This window comes from Rhodnius prolixus, unplaced genomic scaffold (assembly GCF_049639745.1).
Source record: "Rhodnius prolixus isolate KJV_2025 unplaced genomic scaffold, Rpr scaffold_7, whole genome shotgun sequence".
In the NCBI taxonomy this organism is placed as follows: Eukaryota; Metazoa; Arthropoda; class Insecta; order Hemiptera; family Reduviidae; genus Rhodnius; species Rhodnius prolixus.
In genome coordinates this window covers 1725022-1749493 of record NW_027411582.1, presented here as the reverse complement: position 1 = coordinate 1749493, position 24472 = coordinate 1725022, and the positions used below count along the sequence as shown (strand labels likewise).

The 24472-nt window shown below is 32.1% G+C and overlaps 3 protein-coding genes across 12 annotated transcripts in view; 1 reads left to right on the top strand and 2 right to left on the bottom strand.

Moving 5' to 3' along the window:
- Window positions 1-652: 652 nt before the first annotated feature.
- knk (cytochrome and DOMON domain-containing protein knickkopf) lies at window positions 653-19966 on the top strand. 3 transcript variants are annotated; one of them, XM_074113358.1, is made up of 14 exons: window positions 653-689; window positions 13080-13109; window positions 13623-13809; window positions 13896-14004; window positions 14309-14474; window positions 14557-14629; window positions 15494-15668; window positions 15786-15891; window positions 16071-16207; window positions 17038-17173; window positions 17807-18097; window positions 18586-18843; window positions 19423-19530; window positions 19619-19966. In XM_074113358.1, exons 1-14 carry the CDS (start codon window positions 668-670, stop codon window positions 19825-19827), a joined length of 2007 nt encoding a protein of 668 aa, XP_073969459.1. In that variant the 5' UTR covers window positions 653-667; the 3' UTR covers window positions 19828-19966. The 3 variants fall into 3 exon arrangements, with proteins under 3 accessions (XP_073969459.1, XP_073969457.1, XP_073969460.1); XM_074113356.1 differs by lacking the exon at window positions 653-689 and adding an exon at window positions 9075-10138; XM_074113359.1 differs by lacking the exons at window positions 653-689; window positions 13080-13109 and adding an exon at window positions 13201-13443.
- LOC141446690 (protein DENND6B) lies at window positions 3041-8500 on the bottom strand. 2 transcript variants are annotated; one of them, XM_074113361.1, is made up of 2 exons: window positions 8300-8500; window positions 3041-8221 (listed from the first exon to the last, which is right to left on the bottom strand). In XM_074113361.1, exon 2 carries the CDS (start codon window positions 8200-8202, stop codon window positions 6499-6501), a length of 1704 nt encoding a protein of 567 aa, XP_073969462.1. In that variant the 5' UTR covers window positions 8203-8221; window positions 8300-8500; the 3' UTR covers window positions 3041-6498. The 2 variants fall into 2 exon arrangements, with proteins under 2 accessions (XP_073969462.1, XP_073969461.1); XM_074113360.1 differs by having other exon boundaries at window positions 8309-8499.
- Window positions 19967-22093: 2127 nt separating the features above from the next.
- The window catches only part of LOC141446688 (sodium-coupled monocarboxylate transporter 1), a 69751-nt gene continuing 67372 nt past the window's right edge, over window positions 22094-24472 (bottom strand). For 5 of the 7 annotated variants that reach the window (XM_074113353.1, XM_074113351.1, XM_074113349.1 and 2 more), the window contains 2 exons: window positions 24214-24404; window positions 22094-24140 (listed from right to left, as the gene is read on the bottom strand). In XM_074113353.1, the coding sequence (XP_073969454.1) occupies window positions 24117-24140; window positions 24214-24404 (215 nt within the window). In that variant the 3' untranslated portion in view covers window positions 22094-24116. Of the gene's footprint in view, window positions 24405-24472 lie in introns of all 7 variants that reach the window. The other 2 variants (XM_074113355.1, XM_074113354.1) reach the window with 2 other exon arrangements.

Sequence of the window (24472 nt, the reverse complement as noted above, 5' to 3'; positions counted from 1 at the left end):
CCTTTTGGCGTTCAATCAACCCTTATACTTAACTTTTTAAACTGTAAGTTTTTGTTAAGGATACCAGTTATGGAATAACAAAATTAGTTTGCAAGTGTGCCGCTAGATAGGTAGAGCTTCTACTTTTTTATAGTGTTTGGTCATTGCCAAATACTCGTTTAAAAAAATATACATTTAATTCGAATTTCTTTTTTCTGTGGAACAATTTCCCTTCTTTTTAGCTTTTAATCCAAATTGAAATGTCATTTCGACCATATGTCGATCTTTCTCAATTTTTACATATTATTACAAAATTCAAAACTTACTAGAAACGAATAAATTCTAAACAATGAGAACCACTTTAAAAAAAAAGTTCACCTTCAGGCAAAAGAACCGGAAAACACAGCCATAATCGTTTTTGAAGCTAATGCCGGAATTAGAAAATTAAAGGAACACGTTCCAAAACGAAAGGTACGTAGAATTTTTTTTTAAAAGCATATTTCAGTACAAGATTACATTAAGAGGCAGGGTTTTCACGCTTAAACAACAAAAATAGTTTTCTGCGTTATGTGTAGCAAAGGGAGATGAGTTTTCGACCTTTGTTTTTTCGCCTGAGGATTAGAAGAATAGAAAAACAAATGGAAATTAGAAGCAAGGCTACATAATTTCATTAGGAGAAAAGGAACATATGAATTTAACCTATCAGATTGGTAAGTCTTAGAAGTCTGATTTTATGTTTCATTTAATAGCTAATAAAATATTCAATAAAACGGCGGCAGTAATCATGATTTTTTTTAAAAAAACTAATCGTAATTTTGTAAGAGCAAATTGCTTCTGAATTCATAGATCATAACCGGAAAGAAATAACACCACTCTTAAAAACTTAAACTTTTCGTAGTTTAAAACAGCGAGCCACAATTTACAAACGTAATTTTCTGGAAATGTGCCACATAGTTGAAACAAAACAACACAGTAACTTTAGAACAGACACGTCGAATTTAGTCAATTGCTATTTATCATTAAAAAATAAAAAGATATCTGTCTAACTTCTGTACATAATTATTGCTGGGTTTTTTTAAATTTACTTCTAATCATTTGGTTCTTATGTTAGTTCATAAGGTTTTTTTGGGGGTTTTTCCTATGTTTATCTTTAACGTTTTTGTATTAAAAGACATTTCCCAATATCTATTTTATTTACTATTTTGTCAAATTGCACATTATTATTAGTCTATTGTACCTGTCCCATCTCTTTATTGTCATTACCAAAATTCCTGTGTAAATCCCGCTATATATTCCTATTCCTCTCAGTTTTCTGTAACTCACAACCAACACGCATAGCCACGTAAGTTTTCAATAATTATAAAGAATTTATTGTTGTTCATTATTTTTGGTGGCTGATTCATAGTTTCAATAGGATGAAAAAATAATTGCCATTTCAGTCGTGTAAAATTTATTTTGCCGAGCTTTCGACCTAGGTGACTAGGTCATCATCTTCAGGGCTAGTTTAGAAAGTAATATTTTTACATGGTAGGGTTGGTGTGTTTTCTGTCTTCTCTGTTCATGGACCAAGACAAGACAGAAGACACACCAATCCTGAAATGTAAAAATATTACTTTCTAAACTAGCCCTGAACATCTTCATCACCTAGTCCCTAGGTCGAAATCTCGGCAAAATAAATTTTACTCGACTGAAATGGCAATTATTTTTTCATCCTATTGAAAGAATTTATTTTACTGTTTATATTACTGTTTTTATATTACTGATTTTCTAAATTGTTTGTATTTTTGTATTTGTAATATCCAGGCCCCATGAAGAAGACAATATATATTTGTAGAAACGTTGGCAAAAAGACGAGTTGTTATTTTTATTTGACCGATTCCTCGCCAATTTTGAATCCTTAATAGTATTACTGTTGCAATATGTGTAAAATAAGTTAGAATTAAGTATTGTGCCAAAATATAGAGTTTGAAGAAAGTCACAACAATGGAATTGTTGAATATCTTTAAAACTTTTACTTTCGTTTACGTACCACTCAGTTGATTGTTTTGATCAAGTTAAAGTTGGAAATTTAAGAATTGCAGTAGCCAAAAAAGCAAGTCTTGTGAATGCCCTCTCCATATCTTATTTCCCAACTCTTTGTTTTCAAAGCACAAAATATTTAAGATTAGGCTCTAGTCTTTAGCGTGCCACTAAGTCAGTGTAAATATTGAAAATGGTATATTAACAGAATAAATTACTTGAACAAAGAAAAAAAAAAAGTTTATTAATTTATTAAATAAATAAAAACAAACTAACTGATGTCTTTACAGAATAAAACAAATCTTAATTTAGTTCATACAAACAAATTATCCACCATATAATATATGTATAGAAGGAAATTCTTTCAAGCTCAAATCAGCCATTTGCAAATTTACAAGTTTTTATAAACAATTAAAAATTCATATTCATGTTTTCAACAGGTACATAAAAATTTACTACTTCTGTAAATGATTTATAGTAAATGAAATTCCACTCTCGATTAACGATGAAAATGTGAAATAATTTACTTTTTTTTCCTTTACTTGTACTCTCAAAATAACTTAATTACTAATAAATATAATTTAAATCATAAAAATACATTATTTGATTGATTTTATTACTTTGTGACTGTAATAATATAAAATAAAAGAATATTTGTCATTCTAATAAGTATAAATTTTATTTTTATTTCTTGATAAGATATTTTAATGAAATGCATGATACGATATGTTTTTATGATAAGGCGCAAGGTTGCTGGTTTTATTTTTATATATACGTATATAATATATTTTTATTGTTCGGTCACAGAGTGGAAATTCATTTTGTTAATATCGAAATAATTATGGAAGAAATTAAAGTTAATTATGTACTACTATTTTTATAAAATTGGGGATAACTGCTTAAATATTTGGAGAATATAGTTTTCAGCATTGATCAAATGAAAGTATTTTTGCTTTCGCCGACCAATGCCAAATGAATCTTTTTACATAAATTTGACGAATTACAGATCACGTCAAATTTATATTTTCACTTTTTTATACTCTTATTTTGTTCATGATTTTTTTTTTGTTTTTGTTTTTCTTCTACTGGTTAATTTTTTTTTTTTTTAATGAACATATTTCTGATATCTTTTTTATTACTATTATTATTTTTTGAAATAATAGTCTTACTGATATGTTGGTAGTGTAACAAAGAATAATTCAAAACCAAAATGTTTGGTGCCTGAACTAACGCGCATGCGCAAACCCACTTTTTGCCCTTTTGAAGATGAAAACAAAAATTGCGAATGGAAATCGCCATATTTGTTGCAGAGATTCACGATATAGGAATAATTTTATTTTTTATCACACTACCATAACAAAATAAAAATGTATTTTTTTTATTTATTTGCATAAAAAAAAGCACCTTATTCGCCTTAGGGAAGTCATTTTCTATTTATTTTTTTGTGTGCAAAAACTCGGGTATCTTTTCTTTCTCTTTTAATTATTTTTTTGGTTTGTACACATCCATTGGTGCTAACATACGTACTTATATATATTTTCAAATAATTTTGTTTTAAAATAAGTGCATCATTTATTAATTTCTGTATTAAAAAAAAAACTGTCAAGCAAATATTTATTTTTAAATACCTAAGTGTGATCAGATATATTTACCATATAATTTTGAATTTGTTTGGCACTAATTGTGGGAGCAATATTCGAACTAATAATAATCCAATTCAAACATTAGTTACGCACTTTAAGGTACAATTTTGAATTTTTTACATTATTTATTTATTTTTTTTTAATCTAATGATATTTACAAATGAGTATTTATTTACATATCAGATCGTTTATTTATTTTCTAAAATTTTGTTCATTTATACAATAATTATTATTACACTTATATTTTCTTGTTCCTTTTGATTTCTTATTCTAAGATGGAGGAACCTCCCCATTTATGCTTGTATGGGGGTTCGTGTTCTATGTTCTAATCAAAACGTTTGATCATGAATTCCGGATAGGAAATCTTCGAGAGAATCTTATTGGTTTTAAATGGTTTGATACTTTTTCTTTTTACTATGGAGATGAAAGTCAAATTTCTGGGCTGGGTTTTACTTTTATTTTACTTGAAAAGAATTACAATAAAAAAAGTAAAATATTACAATAGTTACGCCTAAACAATCTACCCCACCTGTACATTCAGTTATTGCACGAACAGTAACTTATTTTACCAAATTTGGACAAAAATATTTTAGGACTCTCTGGAGTACCAATTTTTTTTTGTCCCAAAATGTGGGTTGTGTTCAAGAAAGTTTGCAACTGGAATGAGTGTGGCTAGATTAACATGTTTCCTCATCTGAGAGTTCAGATGATACTAGGTGGTGTTTCTTAATGCTGAAGTACCTAAGTAGAGATAGTCATAAGGCACACTTAGGTCTGCTCAAGATGAATCGTAAAAAAGTAATTGGAATTAGCTCCACTTTTCACTCAAATTTACACATTGTTCAGTAGGCAGTTAGTATAATAGTAGACTCTATCTATGCACAAGTTTCAACCTTCATTCATTTCCGGAGTGATGTCACGAAAAGATAGCAGAGACTGTTTTTTTTTTCGACTTAGCTCTAGAATTCTTGGGCATTCAGCACTCTCACTCAGCCGCAGGCTAAGACTACAAGCATTTCTACATAAAATCAAGGCTAATGGCCTTGAGATCACATGGATAGGTGTCGATGAACAGAAAAAAAACAACAAATTTATCTGAAGCCCTTCATAGGATACGAAAGCTCAGAAAACACCTCCACAGGTAGGACAAATTCTGTCAGGAGATGAAGAAACGTCCACCACTTAAGTCAAAAATCCAGGTTCTTGTAAAAATGAAGAGATTTCTTGTACAAGAACTGCAAGGGATCATCACAACAATCGCTGCCCACATTAGACGACTGACTGCATTCTTTAAGGTAAATACTTAAACCCAGGAAGCCACAATAGATCTTTTAGATCGCTAACGATTAAACTCCTTCATTCACTACTAATACTAATTAAGTGCCTCTAAAACATAAACTTGTTTGTAATAATCAAAATAGGGAAGACTAAGTAAATATCAGTAGTGAATATAAATCGTATACTCTGAAGGTTGAGTGTGTCAAAACTCTCCAATTTTTCTTGAGGAAATCTGAAAAATATGTTGCAAACGGAAGCCCAAAGACTGGTGGGATTAGGGAATGTCTTTTGGAGGTACAGCAAGCAGAATTATAGACTTCACGCGAGGAATAGTAAACAAATTTTTCAGCATTGAAATATATTGCAAAGTAATAACATAGAAGAATAGGAAGCGAAAGATGTTTTAAAAAAGTAAGGTAATAGAATTCACATCAGAAGAAAGATAGACATACAGACCAAGATGAACAAGAAAAAGTTTCAACAGGATGAAAAATTAATGCCAGTTTCAGTCATTATGAACTTTATTATGCCGAGCTTTCCACCTAGGGGCTAGATCATCTTCAGTCCATGAACAGACAAGACAGAAGACACAACAACCCTCTAAAATGATGTAAAACAGTATACTGTAAATTAGCCCTGAAGATGATCTAAGTCCCTAGGTCGAAAGCTCGGCATAATAAAGTTTACAATGACTGAAACTGGCATTTATTTTTCATTCTGTTTAAACTATTATTGTCACCAAAAATAATGAACAGTAAGAAAAAGTTGTGGTCAACTTCAAAAGAAAATGACAGCAAGAGACTTCAGAATAGCAATTTTGTTGAATATCAGCATATGACCTGCGGTTGTCAAAGCCGTTTAAGAGAAAAAAAAACTACAAATTCATGGCGTTGAAATGATTGGAGCAAAACATAATAATTACTTCAAAATTCACTTCTTTAAATTGGGGGATACGTTTCCAGAAATTTGACCGTCTAAGGGATGGAATTCTTATTTAAAGGGAATAACTAGAATTTGTGTCAACAAATAAAAAAATAATAATCGGGAACCCCCATGATTCTTTCCTGGAAATAATACTAGCCTAATTTTCTTCATTGTTCATTAACAAATTATTTACATTAAAAACTAGCAGGCAGATAATTCTTTTGAAAATATTGTTTAAAAGTTTATAATTTTGTTTTTATTTCATGCTAAAATTACTTTCATACTTTTAGGAAATCCTTGGCGATTAAAATAGATATAATATTTACATTATAGTTAAATTTTGATGTTTTTTTTAGAGAGAGCAATTTTATTTATTTTTTTTAACAGTTCTTTCATTAAGAATGAGAAAATTCCATCTTACCAGGCTCAATTTTGTTCTTGCCCAAAATTCCATGGCACTCTAAAAATTATAGTTATAAATGTGTTCGTAAGAGATTCCACATTTGATCTCTAAAATCTCTATAACGGCTTTGTCGGGAAAGCTTTTAAATTTCATCAATTTTCGAACAATGTTCGCTATCAATCACATAAAACAAAAACAAATAGAGTTTCACGTGAACACTAAACAAAGTTGATTATCATTATCAAATGTCTGTCAGCTGTTAGTAGCGTTTGATTCAAGTACTGATCTCAGATCTTCCGGTAATGTGAGCACTATTTCTTCCATGCGTCTCTGTAAACGCCGATATACCGTCTCACTCAATCTTACATTACGTGTACGACAATCGTTCAGTTTACATCTTATCTTTATCAGCATGTCCACTATCTCTACTTCCTGTTTATCAGCCACCCATCTTCTTAAATCAGCTTCTGAGAGTGCTTCCAATTGTAATATCTGGAGTTTTTCATTCATCGCTTTATATCTAGTATTGTACCAACCAATGAAATTAGGACTGCGAAAAAATCTTCTATAAAGACCTTCCCAGTTACCTTTTATTCCGGTGGTCAACTGTGGCCCGGATTTATCCAACGAAGCGATGAATGCTTCAGGATTGAATGGCCAAGGAGTTGGAGCGGCTTTATATGGAGAGATATTCTTATGCAACGGCATCAAAGTGGCCATATATCTTTCCAATGGTATCATGAAACTTTGCGTTAATTCTAGAAGATGTCTTCTCAACAAAGCACTTTGTACTTCTTCAGGTCTGTTCGTTTGGATACCTTTTAATAGTTTTTTTACAATTGCTTTATCTTTCTGTAGAAACGGTTCATACTGTGTATAAACACCGGATTTACTATCAAACGCTTTTACTACGCCTTTTTTGATCTTACTTTTCTGCAATGTTGAAGACTTAGCTGGCTCTGGAAGTTTGATTATATGCGGCCAATGTTGTAAAGTTTTTGAAAAAAATGGATTAGTAACACCGATAATTGTAGGTGGCGGTGGTTGAGTGGTTTTGGTGTACTCTTTGAACTCCATGTCGTGTATGGTGAAATATGGGCGATGTTCGCCACAATAGATTAGAGGCATGATCATTGTGACTAAGGCATGCACCATCTGAGAACAAGTTTCAGGCGAAGATGCCATAACAACAATAGGCTCTCCGATTAACACCAATTCCCACAAGAGTTGTATATGATAGATACAATTTGAGAAACAACTGAACAAATTGTTCAAGTGTACACAAGGTATGACTGTATTTGAGCAAACTGACTGCAAAATAGCTGCATTGCCTAACGATATATCACCAGGTATCTGCACTTGTAATACTGTACCTAACAGTGGTAGACTAACGATTTCACCAGTTACAGGTTCTGGCCAATGGTCAATTTCATGGCAAGCAGCTTCAATACTTAGTGGACCATTTTCAAAAAATTCCGGAGCAATCATACGACATATAGTCAGAAATAGATTTACAAATGGATATTTGGAAAGAATTATGACACTTTTCTGAAAATAACCCCTAGGCAAGCTGGGATCTTTAACTTGCCTAAAGTATACATAACCATATAAGAAATTTCTATTGGCCAACAATGAAACACCTGAATTTGGATTGTACCTGATATGAGCTGAAGCTGGACTACTATCGTGTGGAATATGTCTAAAACGAAAATGAAATTGTGTATCGCCCATACAACCAGAATTTGAATCAGGAAATGCTAAATAACAGATGTTGGTTTTATCTTCCTCACTTAATTTCGCAGACGAAGGGTAGAACACTTCCAAAGCTTGGCCAAGCTCAAGATCAAAAGTAACAATACAGACGGCGTGAACCCAGGCTGAAAATCGTTCCCAAGGTTTTTGGCTAGCTTCGCCATCGGTCTCATCATTTGGACGCTCGGCTCCTCCCGAAGCCATTGCCCAAGAATCAACAGCACTAGAAAATACAAAACGTATATTGTTACCTCAAATTTAAGGAAGAAAACTTCATTCAAAATAAAACAACAAGACTAACATGAATTACCTCAATTCTCATATAAGGATGTTTGTCCATTGTTTTGTTGTATGGCTGTCACACTAAAAGTAAAACTAAATAAAGTGAAGTTATTCACAAGACGTCTAAACTAACTTGACATCGTTCTAGAAGAAAAGGTTATGTTTTTTAGAAAGTTATGGGTGTCCAATGTGTTGTAGTATGGCACATGGCAGCGCTAGTGGAGCCCATTCATTAATTCTATATTACATTGATTAAATTGAACCCACGGGTTCTTACGAGTCTTCCAAGAATTGGTTGGGTTACATTCTTAACAGAAATGGGCTATCAATGAAGTTGCTATTACTATTTTTTTAAAAATTTACTTCAATTATGTGATTATTTTAACACAAAATGTGACCCCCCCTCCCAATAATCTCTATTAAAAAAAATAAGTAAAAATTCTAATAATGACATTTGTTTTTTCAATATTCTGATGTGAACTCACACACAACTTTTTCTAATTGCTATTTTCAAGGTTATATCTTTACGAATTTTACAACATAATTAATTCTTACTAAAATTAAGCAGTTTGTAAAACTGTTTGTTTAATGAATAATGTTAATTATATATTTTGTAATTTAAGACGCTTCAGCTTATGAGGCCATTAATGCACAGTCTTTTTCTGGGCTCTGCTGGTTACGGGACAATGCTTTCTCGTTACGGACGATACTGGACATCACTGAATAAAGTACTGTTAGAGCCCATTAAAAATAAAAATAAATCTAACTGCTCCAGGTAGTGCTCGACCCAGGAATAAGCTAAACTCTTCCCATTCTGTTTTGTTTATTAATAAAACGTGTAAAAAACTCATTTAAAAGTTCCGATTTAGAGAGAAATATATTTACACCACTTCACAAAGGCTGTGCTAAAGCAAATTTTATTAATGAAAAAATTTAGTTTAAAGAACTCGTCAGTGCTACTTTTCAAGAATCTTAAACAAGCGAAAAAATCACAAAGCTATAATTTGTTCTTGAAGATCTTGATTGCTGTCTCGAGTCCGTTCCATGGTGCTAATCAAATACATGTATGAACTTGAGGTACCGTTGTTAATAGTTGCGAGTTTTTTTCGAGATATTTTTTTTATTTTTATGAACTGTGGTGGATACATGTGCACTTACAGACTAGCAAGAACAAGAATTCGAAGAAACCACTTCTTTTTTTGGGGGACTGAAAGAAAACTCAAAACCGAAAAGATCTGCACGGTTTCAAAACTTTTCTATTACGAGAGAAACTAAAAAAACTTCAGTAATGGATCATTGCGGCTACTAAAATAGGCTTTCTGTGAAAGAATAATTGAGCAATAAAGGAAATCGTATGGACTTTTACGCGTACGACCACGTCATATGGATACAAGTTTCTAAATGAGCACAGGTACCCCCCACTTAAAAATTCTGTACAGATCTTTTCCACTGTACTATAATACATTTCTTAACTCCCGCTACCAAAGAACAGTTTCAGTCGTTGACCATGATTACATTCTAGCCAACCATGTTATTCGAATAGTCCAGGGGGGACAATAAAGTACCTATGTCTTTCTTCTAGCTTAAACTACTATTCTCCATTTTATACTTTTTCTTTTTTTCTTTTTCCAAAAAGGATCGTCTAAAGTGAAAGCAGCCAGCTGTTTACGGTTCTTGTTCTTGTGATAGAACTAAAGTATCGAATAGTGTCGTTATAATAAAGTTTGTGAATGTTAAACTTCTATGTTACTTTCTAGTCAGTTTTTGTTTTTGTAAAATTAAATTAAGAAAAATAATGACACTTGGTTCGTAAATAAAAGAATGCACTTATTATTTCTAGTATTGCAATTTTTACTAGGTAAGTAGAACAATTGTAATGCTTAATTGCATGGACTTTATTTTTTAATTTCTTTCATATTATAAATCAAAGAATTTCTATTTCTCAGATTTGTATTACCACTATTAATATTTTAATATATCATTTTCATAAAGTAAAAATAAGTAAAGCCAACATTGTGTGACTCATTGAAGTAACCCGTTTGTACCTTCCTTTTTAAAAACATCATTCTTATTCCACCATTAAAGTTTTCATCAAAATTATAAGTTTTACTAAATTATTTGTTGAATTTAAATCGATTACTAAATTCTTTATCCATTTTCGATTAAGTTAAACTAAATAAATATAATGCTAATTATTTATATAACATAGTTTTCGCTAAGTGTTCAGCAAATTCTTCAGGCATTCTGTTACAGCGATTCTTAAGATTCTGACTTGAAACTCATATATTTCAAAACATATTTAATTATTACTAACATCAAACTGTACATATATCCGAGCATGAAATTTCGGATAATGGCAAAAATATCAGTAAAATAGGAAATTTCGGTCAAACGTTGATTTTCCAACCTCTAATTTTAATATAATATTAAATTTTCACTAATAGTCTAAGGGTATTTGGAGGAATTCAGTGAAATGAGCGTATAGCGTCTAGAGAGGCCTATTAATCCCTCTTTCGGAACTCACCTGAAATAAGTTTTTATACAGAAAAAGTTCACATAAAATACATTAGTCCTGGTAAAGTCAAAATCGTGGCAAAGTGATAACAAAGAAGGAAATTACACTTTCGTTTAAACAATCAACTGACTTTTAGTTAGTCCTTAATACCATTTAGAAATATTACTGATAGGACAGTTCATTTGCTTAATTTGCCGAGCTCTATAATGTGTTGGTAAAGTAAATTTAAAGAATATCAATAACTATCCGCGAGGAAATCTTAACAAAGGGCACTTCCGGTTGTGAGTTTTTTCAATTTCGTTTACTACGTAAAAGTTGAAGTATTGCACAACCTGCAGTATTTCTGTTTTGAGTTCATATGGGATGTTCACATCTTTTCGTGTCCCTTAGATCTGAGTGTAAGTCTGCTTAACACGAATACGAAAATTGGCAGAAATAACACCTTCAAGATTTTATTTACTTAAATCAAATAATTTTAATAATGTTATTAAAAAAATTAGTTTCAAAATGTTTCAGAGAGGGGAATCAGGCTTGAATTCACTTGGAGGGTTAGTGTCTTGAATGGAAACTGCATAATATTCAGTTTTAAAAACTGCAAAATGCTAATGGCAATTAAAATTGTTTCTGGAATTTTGAATAAGCGGTTGGATACTCGAAACAAAATTTTGGCTTCATGTGATTTCTCGAAACCAGACTCATTCTCGCATAGAACGCCATTTGCTGTAGATGAGAGTGGAAATTCTCAAATTAGTCATTTCCTCTAAATGTGCCCAGTAATCTTGCTTCATTTTGCAACAAAAAATACATTTCTTACTTTATTTCCTGTGTATAAATTACTAACGGTACCTTAGAGTTGACTGAGTTTTAATAAAGAAATTCAATATCTTATTAACCTTGGATTGGACAACTTTGTCTGGACTGACACCCTCCATGACATTTCAGATCAAGGACTCTGGCCCCTTTTTTTTTATTCCTTAGCGGTTTTTGTTTCGATTTTTTTTCTGTTATCGATTTATTGCTGAGAAAGTTAATTCAAATTACTTTGTGTTCGCTAATATTCTAAAACACAGTTTGATATGCTCAAAAAAAAAAATGAATAGAATTAAAATACATTTTTTTAAAAAAAGGTGAATCAGTAAGCAGAGCAAGCGTAACAATTTGATGATGTAACTTCTCCGAAACAAACTCTGTCTGATAGAAAAATGCATAAATATTTTCGAAATAGAAACCAAATATCTATTCATTAGAACAACGCTTTCGGCTAACCTATTTTTTTTAAATCTGATTTTAAATAAACTAATTAATAAAACCCATTATATAATCTTTATTTAATATTATGCTTTGCTTGATTTCCTGCATAATAGTACTTCAATTGGAGCAGATAAAGTTGATTTAGTAATTAACACGTAAAGTTATTAATATATCTACCATACTCTAGTGACAGAATTTGAAATTAATTATGGTAAAAATGTATTTATTTATTGAGTCAAACAGGATTGATTTTAAAGAATTCACATTTTTTACTTTCTTTCACTTTACTAAGTAACAGTATTGCAAACTTGTCCATATATCGAGTTTAGTTTTTATCGAAAATATCCCGATTTGAGTTACTCTCTGAGTTCGAAATAAGTTTTTAGTTTTTATTTTAAATAAGTATCTGTTTATGTCTAAATATCTGTCTATTGAGTACATGTTTGTTTTGAGCACAACACACAAAAACAAAAATCTGAGAAAGTTCAAATTCGAAATTTGGTTCAATCTTTGTCAGATCTAATACTATGCTTTTGGTTAATATCATCCAATTAGAAATGCTTTTACTGAAATACTTTTTTTATATTTAGAAATTTTAACATTTTAAGTATTTTTTTTGAACTATATGTGTATTTGTTGAGCATAAATAATTCTAAACATTTTATTTGAAACATTTTTCCTGGTAAATTCAATTAAGGACACTTCTGTGGTAGGGGGTGGTAAAATTGTTTGTTTAAAGAAAATTTAATTACGTTAGCTGCAGTAAAAAGGACTAAAGTCGTGTGAGTGTTCACGTTATAGTTATTTGGCTGTTATTTAGTGAGAAGGTTATTGACATTTGACTATCCCAAACCGTTTTCATTAAATAATCAAAACTTGTCTTTTGTCCCGATGACAATCGACAATAGAATATAAATGATTGATGCCTGTTTTTTTCATAACAATTCATTTCTTTTTATATTCTAATAAACCTTTTTGTTTTTGGAAATAGTTAATTTTTTTTGTTTCTTTAAAAATGTTTTGGTTGTTTCAGTTGGAATAATTGATAGTGAGGAATATAATGGTAAGTGATAGGTTATTATTTATTTTTATTTGCACGTTAAGCACCATTAGTTATATGAATGTACAGTTTACTTAATTAAACTACATTTACGTGTACTGGAGTTTAGGTATATTTGTTAGGAAAATTTTGACAGAAATCGGACGATAATCATTAAAATTATCGATTAACAATCATATTGATATATCATGTTTTTCTAATTGATAATCTCACTAGAACGATCTTGTTGCTGATGAAGTGCTTGTGATATATTGATTAAGCGTTTGATTCATGGCGCTAAACCAAGTTCAGACATCTCGTAAAGCCTTGAAAAACTGGCTATCTTAGGATTTTAAAGGTAATTTCGTCACTGCTGAGATTACAAGAGAAGAATTCTAGTGTTGTATTTTTTTATAAATAAAAGAAAAATGTGGTTTATTGTTTAATAAAACATCAAATTTTTTGTGATGAAGGTTCATAAACCTATAGTTAGTGTGTCTCTCTTGCTGTTTTAATGTTGAAAAATTTATATTAAAGGTAAACACATTGGCAAATTAAATTCCTATCATCACCAAGTAGCTGGCGATGTTTACGCGGTCGACCAATACACCCTCCTAATAACTGGATTTTCCTACGATGGAAATGGTGCTGATACTTTCTTCTGGGCCGGGGCGACCAATAGACCTGGTCCGCAAGGCTTCATTGTGCCCGATGAACATGGCATGTATGTAGAGTGATTGGTTTGAATTTTATAGATTAATCATCTTCTGTCACTTTTGATTTTACAACTTAGTTTGATTTCTTTTGCAGGACGAACGTGCTTGGTAGATATTTTAATAAAGATTTCACGCTTACACTGCCTGAAAAGAAAAAACTGACTGATATAAAATGGTTTGCTGTTTATGATTTATCCAGCCAGGTTTGTTTTGTAAATTTGTCATTAATGGACTTTTCTTGGTATTTGTACGATGAGCTGCATTTGTCAGATCGGAAATATCTGTTTTTAGGTCTCCAGAAACCAAAAAAGTAGTTTTTATTAAATGGTTTCTGTGTGTTTCACAGGATCAAATCGTGAGTTCTGTCTAACACACCATACTCTCTAGAAAATTGTCCAGTCAACATAATTTTCATGTAGTTTCTCTGAAACCCAAAAGATTCTCTTCCAAATCACACGTTAAACAAAAAATTATTGAACTTTTTTTTTTAAATAATTCAAAAAACAGAATGCATTCGGCGACGTCTATATGGCTGAAGAGTTTGAACCACCTTCCACGCAGACTATAGCTCAACTTAGCAGGAAATCGCATGCTGTTTCTTCAGGAACAATTCAGATTGTGGACGCTAAAACGCTTATTATACCCGACTTTACATATAATGGCGCTGGCAAAGGTGATCTAGTTTTAATATTTGGGAATAACTATTAGTTGATTCTGATGGAGAGTGTTAATCAAACATTTCATTGATTTCCCAGATACTTATTTTTGGGTCGGAGTTGGTCCACAGCCGTCTTCTAAAGGTTCTAAAGTTCCAGACGAATATGGATAGTAAGTGTTTTGTTATTTAAATACAGTACTAGCTTTTTGCCACGAGGTTTGTGCATGAAACGTACTAACTTTAGTTGCCAGATAACAAGCTCGACTTGGACTTCATTTGGCTTCTATCTAAGATTATGCGTGTTGCTAAAATCCTGATTTAATTGAAATGCGAATTTCGTGAGTTCCTTAATATTGTGATATCTTTAAACTTAATGTAATTACTGCTTTCATTAATAATTTACAATGTTCTCTGAAACTTTTTCCATATTGATAACCTTTATGGCTGTCCAAGAGACGTAGCTGAGGTAGGCTTGTCCTGCAGTGCTATTTTACTTGAGAAAGTAACTATTAAAGGAGCATCTTTTAGTAAAAATTAGCAAATTTAAAGAATAACGTGCAAATTATACTAAAAAGAAGTTTGTCTGAGCGATACATCAGATTTTTCTATAGCGGAAAGCTATAAACAAAAGTAGTAAAGTGTTTAAATTAAAATGCTTGTAATAAGTGATTAAGACAAAATTACTTTTAAATTAAAGATTAAGACAAAATGACTTTTAAATTAAAGTGAAGTAAGTAAAATTAAATAAAGTAATCGCCTATATTTTTAATAGGTGCACTTACCGTCCAACTAAAATAAGTAATGTTGTCAATGGAGTTATCAACATTTTTCTCTAATGTTTAAAAAAGTACTACTCGCAGGATTCCAACTGGAGATCTCCGTCTTTCTAAGCCATGCTTCATAACAACAACTACACCAATACTCGCTCTAAAACTATGTACATAAAGCTCGCAAAGTTTTTAGCCAAAAGTTGGCGTATCATAAAACTAGCTAAATTTAGTAATACTTTTTTTTTAAACTAAATTCTTTCACAGTTTAGAACCTCTGCGACTATACTCTAAGGAAACTATTACACTAGAACTTCCAGGAGATATGACCATCTTTGATATTGACTGGTTCAGTGTATACGATGTAAAAGGAAAGGAGAATTTCGGATCAGTATTAATACCAGACAATCCTAACGTGCCACCTTCGTTGGTTAAAATCATTGTAAGTCTCTTTTTTACAAAAATCATTTTTTCTTCTCAAAGGTTGTCTTGTGGTTCAGGCTGGCTTAAACGCAGCAAGTTGAGATCTTAAATTTATTCCATTTTTCTTTTTTCACAGCCTCACAAATCTGCACTGCCGAATTGCATTCAATTGCATAAAGATTTGCAAGCAAGTTGGGAAGTTTTTGGACCACAGATAACTATCCAGCTGGCTGGTCGAGTGGGTAGGTTACACAGTTGTTTTTATTTACCTTTCCTTTAATTTTTTGTTTTTTTCATTTTTCTTTCTCGTAATGTCAGATTTGATTGGCCCTTTATGCTGAAGAGAAAGAGCAATGTCTCTCTAGCCTCTCAAATCTAAATTAGGACTGAATGTTTGACTAAGAAAACCTTGTTGTTCCAGAGGAAGATGAATATATTTCATTTGGACAGAGTGGTTCTCCAGATAAACTACAGATGTTAGGCTCAGATATAACCGTGGCCTACGTGGATGGTTACAGAGGTTTTGCCGTGGATTACAATATTACAGCGAATTCACCGGTAAGTCTTCTCTCTCTGACACGTTAAAAGAATTAAGAAAAGTCATACGATTTTCACTTTAGAGAATTTTGGCATGCTTATCTTTCGATATTTTTAAGAGAGAATTTCATGGGTTATGGGCGCATTGGATCAATATCCTCATTAGGACAGCTTATTCCAGATAGGTTCCCCTCTTTTCCCTGACTTCCTTATCATTTGTGAGAGCCATCCACAGAATATCTGGGAAAAGTGGATGATGTTGACCAATAACTAGATACCTAAATATCGCCGGCTCTTCCCGGCAAGTCTCACCAGAAACATTTATTTCAATTTATTAGGTTAAAATAAATTCATATTTTGGTTACAAAACTTTTCTATTATTTTTTTAAAGAAGATTTTTTTGGACCGCCTTAGCGTTCCCGTTTTGAGTATTATTACGCTGGTATTGCCATTTTCTACGAGCAAGATGTTTTTTTATTATTATTATTAAAAAATAATCATTTAATAATTATTAGTTTTGATTAATAGTTCATGGTTAATTAATAGTTTTTGGTTAAAATATTTCTCTGATATCTGAGCCTTCGAACGTTTAATAATCGTGTGGTTCTTCGGGACTTTCAATAACATGAAAACTAATATAAGTAAAAAGTAAAGTAAAGTAATCGCCTATTTTTTCAGGCGGGGCTTAACGTCCAACTACCATTTACTAGGTGTCGTGGACGGAGGCGTCTAGCAAACGTACTTTACTATTTCTCATTTAACCATTAAATAAAATCCAAGGCCCAGTACCACAATGCATATTAGCTTTGCAGGTCTCACATGGAAACTAATATAAATTATTATACTTTCAGTGTGTGAAAGTGCTGGGACAGTATAAAGGCGTGTGTAAGGACACCCTGGTTGGCGGCCAGGATGACAACCAGCTGCATACGTCCAGCAGGGAGGATGGTATCAACATTATCACCTACAGGAGGACACTAAAATCTTGTAAGTGTTCATTCGATGATGTGATGACCCATTTTTATGGTGCCAAGCGCTACCACTACAGTACACTCTCCAGCTCCAGATGAATTTAAAATGAGTTCTAAGGGGGGAGGATATGTTCTCAGAACCCTTTTAATTTTCCTTGAATGATGGCATTGCCAGTCATTTTTAGGAGGTAAGTTAAGTTGGAAGTTTTCTCCAATTCCCCACAGAATGTGGGCGGAACATAGAACCATCGAGTTCTCTAAACTCAGCTTCTTCAGGTGTCCTCTTTAATGGACAATGCCCTGCGAGAAAATTCTTCAAGTTTTTTGTGGAATTTGTCTTAACGCAGAACGAGGCAAGCCTCAGATCTGTTGCGGTTTATAATCCCTAAACAAATCTTTGCCTGCCTGTCTATTTGATGAATTAAGTTGGGTGTTTATTAATTATTCTTACTGGTGTTTTGTGTTTCATTTTTTTATTCAAGTTTCCTTTTGAAATGCCCCTTTCATGGTCGCCAGAGCCTGAAAAATGTGGTATTTCTCCCTTGGGAACCGACGGTAACTAAGTGAACACAATCCAGCCATCTTGAATTGGTTTTACTAACACAATTTAATACAACAGTTCTTCAAATATCTAATATCTTGATTTCAGCGGATCCAGGTGACAAAGAATATTCCACAGAAGTGGAAAGCCAGCTAGTATGGGCTATTGGTAAATTGGACTCTAATAAAGAGCCAGCTTTTCATTCACTCTATCCGCGAACTGGTATCTCGGTGAAATTTAGCGTTGGCCAAACCTACCGAGAATGTATACCCTTCACAACGTCCAACAAAGAACTACAACTTGCCTGGGACAGGCCGAAAATCATAGACAGAGCTCTTCGAGTTTATACGGCTACGTTAGGCCCTGCAGGTGGTCGTCGGGGCTATCAAGGCATTACAGGTTAGTTGGAATTTTAAAGGTTTTTGTTTTATTTTGGAATTGGGTCTTATTTTTGTAAGAATCCTTACTCTATCAGTTGTAATGACAGTCCTTAGCTTATACCACAAATAAGAAGCAAAGAATGATGCCCACATCACGCGCATCTAGTTGACTTAATTCGAAATTCCGTGGCATGTATTTTCTTACAGCTTATCTTTGCACAATATTGCAAAAAATATACAAAACTTTTGAAGTAGTAATAGGTTTCATTAATTTTATTTTAATATTTTTACGAAAGTTTTCAATTTGGAGCTTCAGTATTGCCAAGTGACAAGATCAACCTGGACCGTCAATGTTCTACTATTTTGAACTCTTCAGTTTTCATTAAAACTTCTGATAATCATCAGAAATATTTAGAAAGCATTACCGTTACAAAAATTGTCATTATTATTATTAATTGTTTTATTTAAAAATACAGTAATGTATATCGCCATTTTTTCTTTTTCTAGGTATGCCATCAGTTGGCGGCCTTGCTTGGTACATTAATGGACTGCTGATTCCGGAAATCTGGATGCGACGTGGTTTTACTTATGCTATAAGAATCTATGGAGGTAATAATCCACATTCTGCCGAACTCTACAATCCACTGATCATTACTGATGAACCTCACGGCGGTTTGGAGAGAAGATCAGATGAGGCAAACAGACATATTCGAGTGTTGGCCGGAGTACAGTATACCCTTCGAGGACAACCAAGGCCGACTACCGGTATTATATTTTTCTAGTTTTAAATTTTTTACTTAATAGTTAGTAATTGGTCGATAGATTTTTGGCTAACAAAAGCATAACAGGGATTTCTTCAATATCTCAGTATGTGAATCTTGATAAAGGTTATTTAAAAAGAAAACACACAAATTTTCTTTGTGTTGACTATAAACTTCAAAGAAACTAGTGATCGACACATGTTATCGAGGTACCTAATCGATATCAATCTTAATTCGGACAACCAGAAGAAACTATCGATTTTTGTTTTTTTTTTGTTAAATTTTCTCAAAAAACTGAAGCCTTATTGCCCACAGATACTTTTATATTAACATTTTCAACGTCTTATGTCTTAATTCGGATAGTTGATAAAAGAAGAAGCAATTTCTCTCGTAACAAATTCAGGTTCAAACCTTGCTCTGTTTTTTATTGCTGAACTTTTTTGAGTAGCCACTAGTTGAGACAGATGTCTCTAAAAACATCTTCTTTAGAAAAATTATTCAAGAAATATTATGTAAACAAAATTAATTTATCATTATAATACTTATTATTTTTCATAATTATCACATGTTGTACTGTGAACAGCTGGACCTCTGTGTCTCGCACGACATAATGGTATCGACAGGCGATTAGATGATGATTTTCCAACTTTCCGCAAGTTCAATAAATCTTTGGTGTTCACTTGTGAACCAGGTTAGAACTATTTGCAGATTTAGTCATTTTTATTTTATCTTTTTAATTGGAAATTATTGAATTACCAAGTGCTTTTATCATAATAAAGGTGAGCCAGCCATATTGGAGGTTACGCCGAACACTACCTGGCCAGATTTAGTCTATTACAACAGCTATACACATCTGAACATGGGATGGAAAATCCACATCGTGGACACGTTCAAAACTCAGTACAGCTCGGCCGAGACCCGCTTTAGAACGACCACCAGCTTCTTCTTGTTGAGCTTCACAGCTTTTTTACTGTTACTCAGTTTGTAACTAGCGTATAAATTTAATCAATTTTCAATTTTGTAAATTTCAACGTCTTATTTATTAGGCCTCTCGCTTATTTATTAATTTTTTTTTTTTAATTTATTTGTATAATGCAGTATTATAGAAAAATAAATATGAAAGTGAAGGTTATGTTTATTCCCTTATCTCCTTAGTGATGGACTGAACGAGTCCGCCTTTGGAATCGTTGGATTTGAATCAGTTCCAGGGTTGGAATCGATTCCAACAACTCGTTCACTGATTCCAGTTTCTGTATCAGTGTAACATCGAAGTAACTTCAGCAATCATTAGTTTCATGCTTCTATGTTTTGGGGCGGGGCGGAATCACTTTTTCTTTTTTTTTTTAAATAGGGATTTCAATAAATTTGTTCCAATGGATCGATTCTGCTTGAATCACTTAGTGTTTAGAAGCATTGTTTTTAAGTAGATTTCGCCATTCAGTATGTAAACATTCAATCTCATTAACCTTCCAGCGGGCGCGCCCAAAAAGTTACAAAAACGGGCGCGCGTATCTTACAGATAAACTTTGGTATTTTTAATTTTTTCTATCAATAGAAGAAATGAAATTAATTAAATAACATCTATAATTATTAATAATGAAATAATAAATAAAAAATGCTCAGAAAACGACAGTACTTTTTATTTTTTTCAAGCCAATAAGTGTAATAATTACAATCAGCACGATCAGCCACTAGACTGTCTGAAAGCTTTCGCAGATATTTCCTCGTATCTGAGATATACAATGTCTTTTTCCGTCAGTAGAAGACAATATTCTTATAAAGAATGTTGAAAATAGTTCAATTTGATGGACATGTATAAAAGAAAAAATATAAATAATTGGTAAATCTGGAAACTTACTCGATTGGTCGCGAGTATATGTCAGGCACGGATCGACAATTGATTTACTGAAGGAAACTAGTCATGAGGGTGTAGCATTGCTTAAAGGACAGCACCCTACGCCGTTCCGTCACTAAACTGCGATTATCACCGCTGATAATGGATGAAAGTACAAAATTTGTAAGGATTTCAACTATCTACTGTGGACAAAATCAACGATACATTTCACATTCAGGTAATAACAAATCTTAATGCTTGGGGAATATTTCAAAATCAGCATGTTTTGCGATATTATTTAATGATAAATTATTAATATTATTATAAATTCAATATAAGCATGAAACTTCATTTATGCTGACTACAAGAATGGAGAATCTATTAGGCAGTGTAATTTTTATTTTTCGTAATATGTTACTGCATATATTTTGTTAAATAGCGTGCTGAAACAAGCACGCTAGTGCTAGTTAAATATTGAGTTGAGTGATAGTGACATAGTTTACACAGAACCAACTTTTTTTTTTTTTTTTTAAATCTTTTAATGCAATTTACCACTGCAACAGTTGTTGCAACAAGCAAATACGGTGAAAGGGAAAAGAAATAACGGGAAATCATGATTGGAGAAGGCACCCAGTGGTGCCACTCCAGTAACGTGCTTAAGATAAGAGAAGATCACGAGGCCATCTTCTCTTCAATCTCCTTAGAGGATTACCTGGTAATGTGGAGGAAGATAGGTGTTCTATGAGAGGGTTAGGATGAGCTGCTGTAGAGGAATGAAATTTGAAGAAACGAGTGTTAGCAAGATCTGTAATGAAAGGAATTTTGAGGTCATTATGGATGGTGAGGTTAGATACATAGAACGGAGCGTTAAGAAGTTTTCGAAGTACTTTTGACTGTAATGTCTGGAGGCGTAGTGAGTTGGAACGCTTAGTCGATCCCCATACTTCGATGCCGTATGACCAAATGGGTCGCAGTAACATTAGATATAAGAGTCTTTTGTTATGTAGGTTAAGTTTCGAACGTTTGTCAAGTAGTCTGGCGAGAAGTTTGTAGCGTTGGTTAGTTTCTTGTCTTTTCAGTCTAGTATGGGGATACAGAACCAACTTAAAATTGAATATTTCACATTTCAAGTCGGACTTTGAAGTAATAGCTCCAGCTATTTACTATTTTAGGTATGCCCATTACAAAATTTTTTTAATTTTCTTATAACAGCTTTCATATCATTGATCATGCCAGGAGATTTGAATTTATTATAGCACTGCCTAGCTAGCTAAAGCTGTCATTGGCGGATGTCTCAGATGCTGAGTTTATCTGAGTTCAGGCAGTGAGAAAGAATTCCTATTGTGCTATGAAATACCAACCTAACAACACGGTACTTTCAACTTTTGGTTTCACATTTTGAATAATCCAAAACACAGAATCAATAAAATAAATTCATTTATTTATCTATATATATATAAAAAAAGGAGGATAACATTATTTATGTAACTATTTAATAAAATACAATTTCACTATTTACAAAATTACTCATTAATGAGCAAAAATGAACAATACAAAGAAAAAATATAAAATAGAAATTTACAAACATATTTTACACATGTACATAAGTACAAAAAACTAAAATATTTTTTGAGGAACTACTAAACTAAAATCTATGGACAACTCGATAATTTTAGGCCAAATATTTTGAACTTAATGAAAGTTGTTTTAAAAAATATGGCCTATAAAATAATCTATTGAATTTACAATTTTTTTTTTTTGTATAAGTACAAAATTTAAATCCCTGTATTTATGTGGGGCAAGATAGGAAATCGAATGAAGAAAATACATAGACATATTTCCCGGTAGTCATAAACTAAAAACTAGTTTTACCTATTTTGTATACATGATAATGGGATAGGTTATTGATAGGTTAGTTCCAAACGAAAGCCAAGGGATATGTCTCTACTATTTTGCCCATCTGTGTTTTCTAACATTTACTTGAAGCTTATTCCCACTCAATCTCTTTTGACCAAAATAATGCAGTAATTCAGTCAATCAATATTCTCACCAGTTTCTTATTAACTTTTCTTTTCATTAATAATATTTATTTTTTAAAAAAAACTGAAGTCTAATTTAGCCTTATTTACAAACAAAATATTAACAAGTATGTACAATAAATTATTAACCATACGCATTCATCAACAAGTAAATAAATTTACAAATATCTTGATAATAATATTAATAATATATTGTAAAAAAATAAAGGGACAGAACAAACATATTTTGAGCATGACTATAATACTGGTCCATATATAATAACAGCAAACGGTGATATGAATAAAAAAAAAATATTTAAAAATACAGGTATATGAGTGTGAATTCTCAACTGATTCACTCAAGATTTAGTCACCCTGATCACAGAAAACACAAGAGCCTTTTGAAGAAACATCTACTCAAGATGGAGCCTCTAATTTAGGGAAATAACATTTTATGAAATAAGGGAACAGAAATGCGATAAAACTCCCAATATATATTCCCTAGAAAATATTTTTCTAACTGGGTACAGGATTTCTGGGCAATTGAAAAATTCTCTCATTAACTATTCTTTCAAAGAACAGTGTTTGACGTATGCTAGATAGCTGCAGCTTATCCCACAGTAAAAGGCCCCCTTCAACTCAAGGATATAGCTCCTTGAGTTTATATACTCCAAGGATATAGCTCCTTGAGTTATATACCCCAAGGATATAGCTCCTATTAAACAATACTATACTGACTTGTTAGAATAGATTAACCAATAAGCTGGTAGAGAGAGAGATAGAAAAGAAAGAAGCGATTCTTCTCACGTTAAAAACGCTAAACAGGCGATTAACTAATTTAACCAAGGTTTGAACCTTGATTTTGAAATCCTGATATTTTCTAGCTTCCAAACATTTGAAAGAACAACAGTATAATGGAGCCCTAAGAAAGAAATAGACTAAGACCTCTTCTTTTAGCTGTTATGAACTTGTATCAACGAACTATTAGGGAGAGAATAAATAGGGTCTATTTATTCTCTCACAATAGTACTGAAAGTAATCGTAAAGAGATAATATCTCAGAATAAATACAGGTCTCAAATGCTGGAATTTTATTGAACTGAATTACCACTTTTAATCCTTTTTACTTTAATTTTATTTTTTATTCATATCACCTAAAATGAGCTCCAATAAATTAATCAAAATAAAAAACGTCTTAAAAAAATATTTCTATTAACATTAATTCATGATAGACTTGATGGACGTCACTAAAATCAAATCAAAATAGACAAACACAATATTTAAATAACAAAATAAATTATTATTTTTACAAAAAACAAACAATTATGACAAATCACTGCCATCAAAATTAAAACTTCACAAACGCGTTAACTATCTCTTTCCTATTTTTCCTTTTCAAATTAAATTAAGTCACAGATATGAATTTTTAAAGAAATACAATATAAATAGCCTAAAAAAAAAACCAAAAAATAAAAATACCAGCTGCACTAAAATAATTTTAGATAATATCAGATTTTGTTTACCTTATGCTTATCGTTACTTTTCAAACTACCGTTACGTTGATGTTGCTGTTGTTGTGCTTGCGTAGTAGGCTGTGGTGGTGGCACTTGGGTTTCCTCTTCTACGAAACATTTCCGCTGTCCTGGTAACCATTTATAAAAGGTTCGTGCCATAGGATGTACTAGTTTTTCATCGTATTTTTCATCTTCTGTGGCTGTCCAGCATCCAAATAGATTAAAATCAAAATAAATAAAAATGATTTCTTTTAAAGGTAGATTGTAT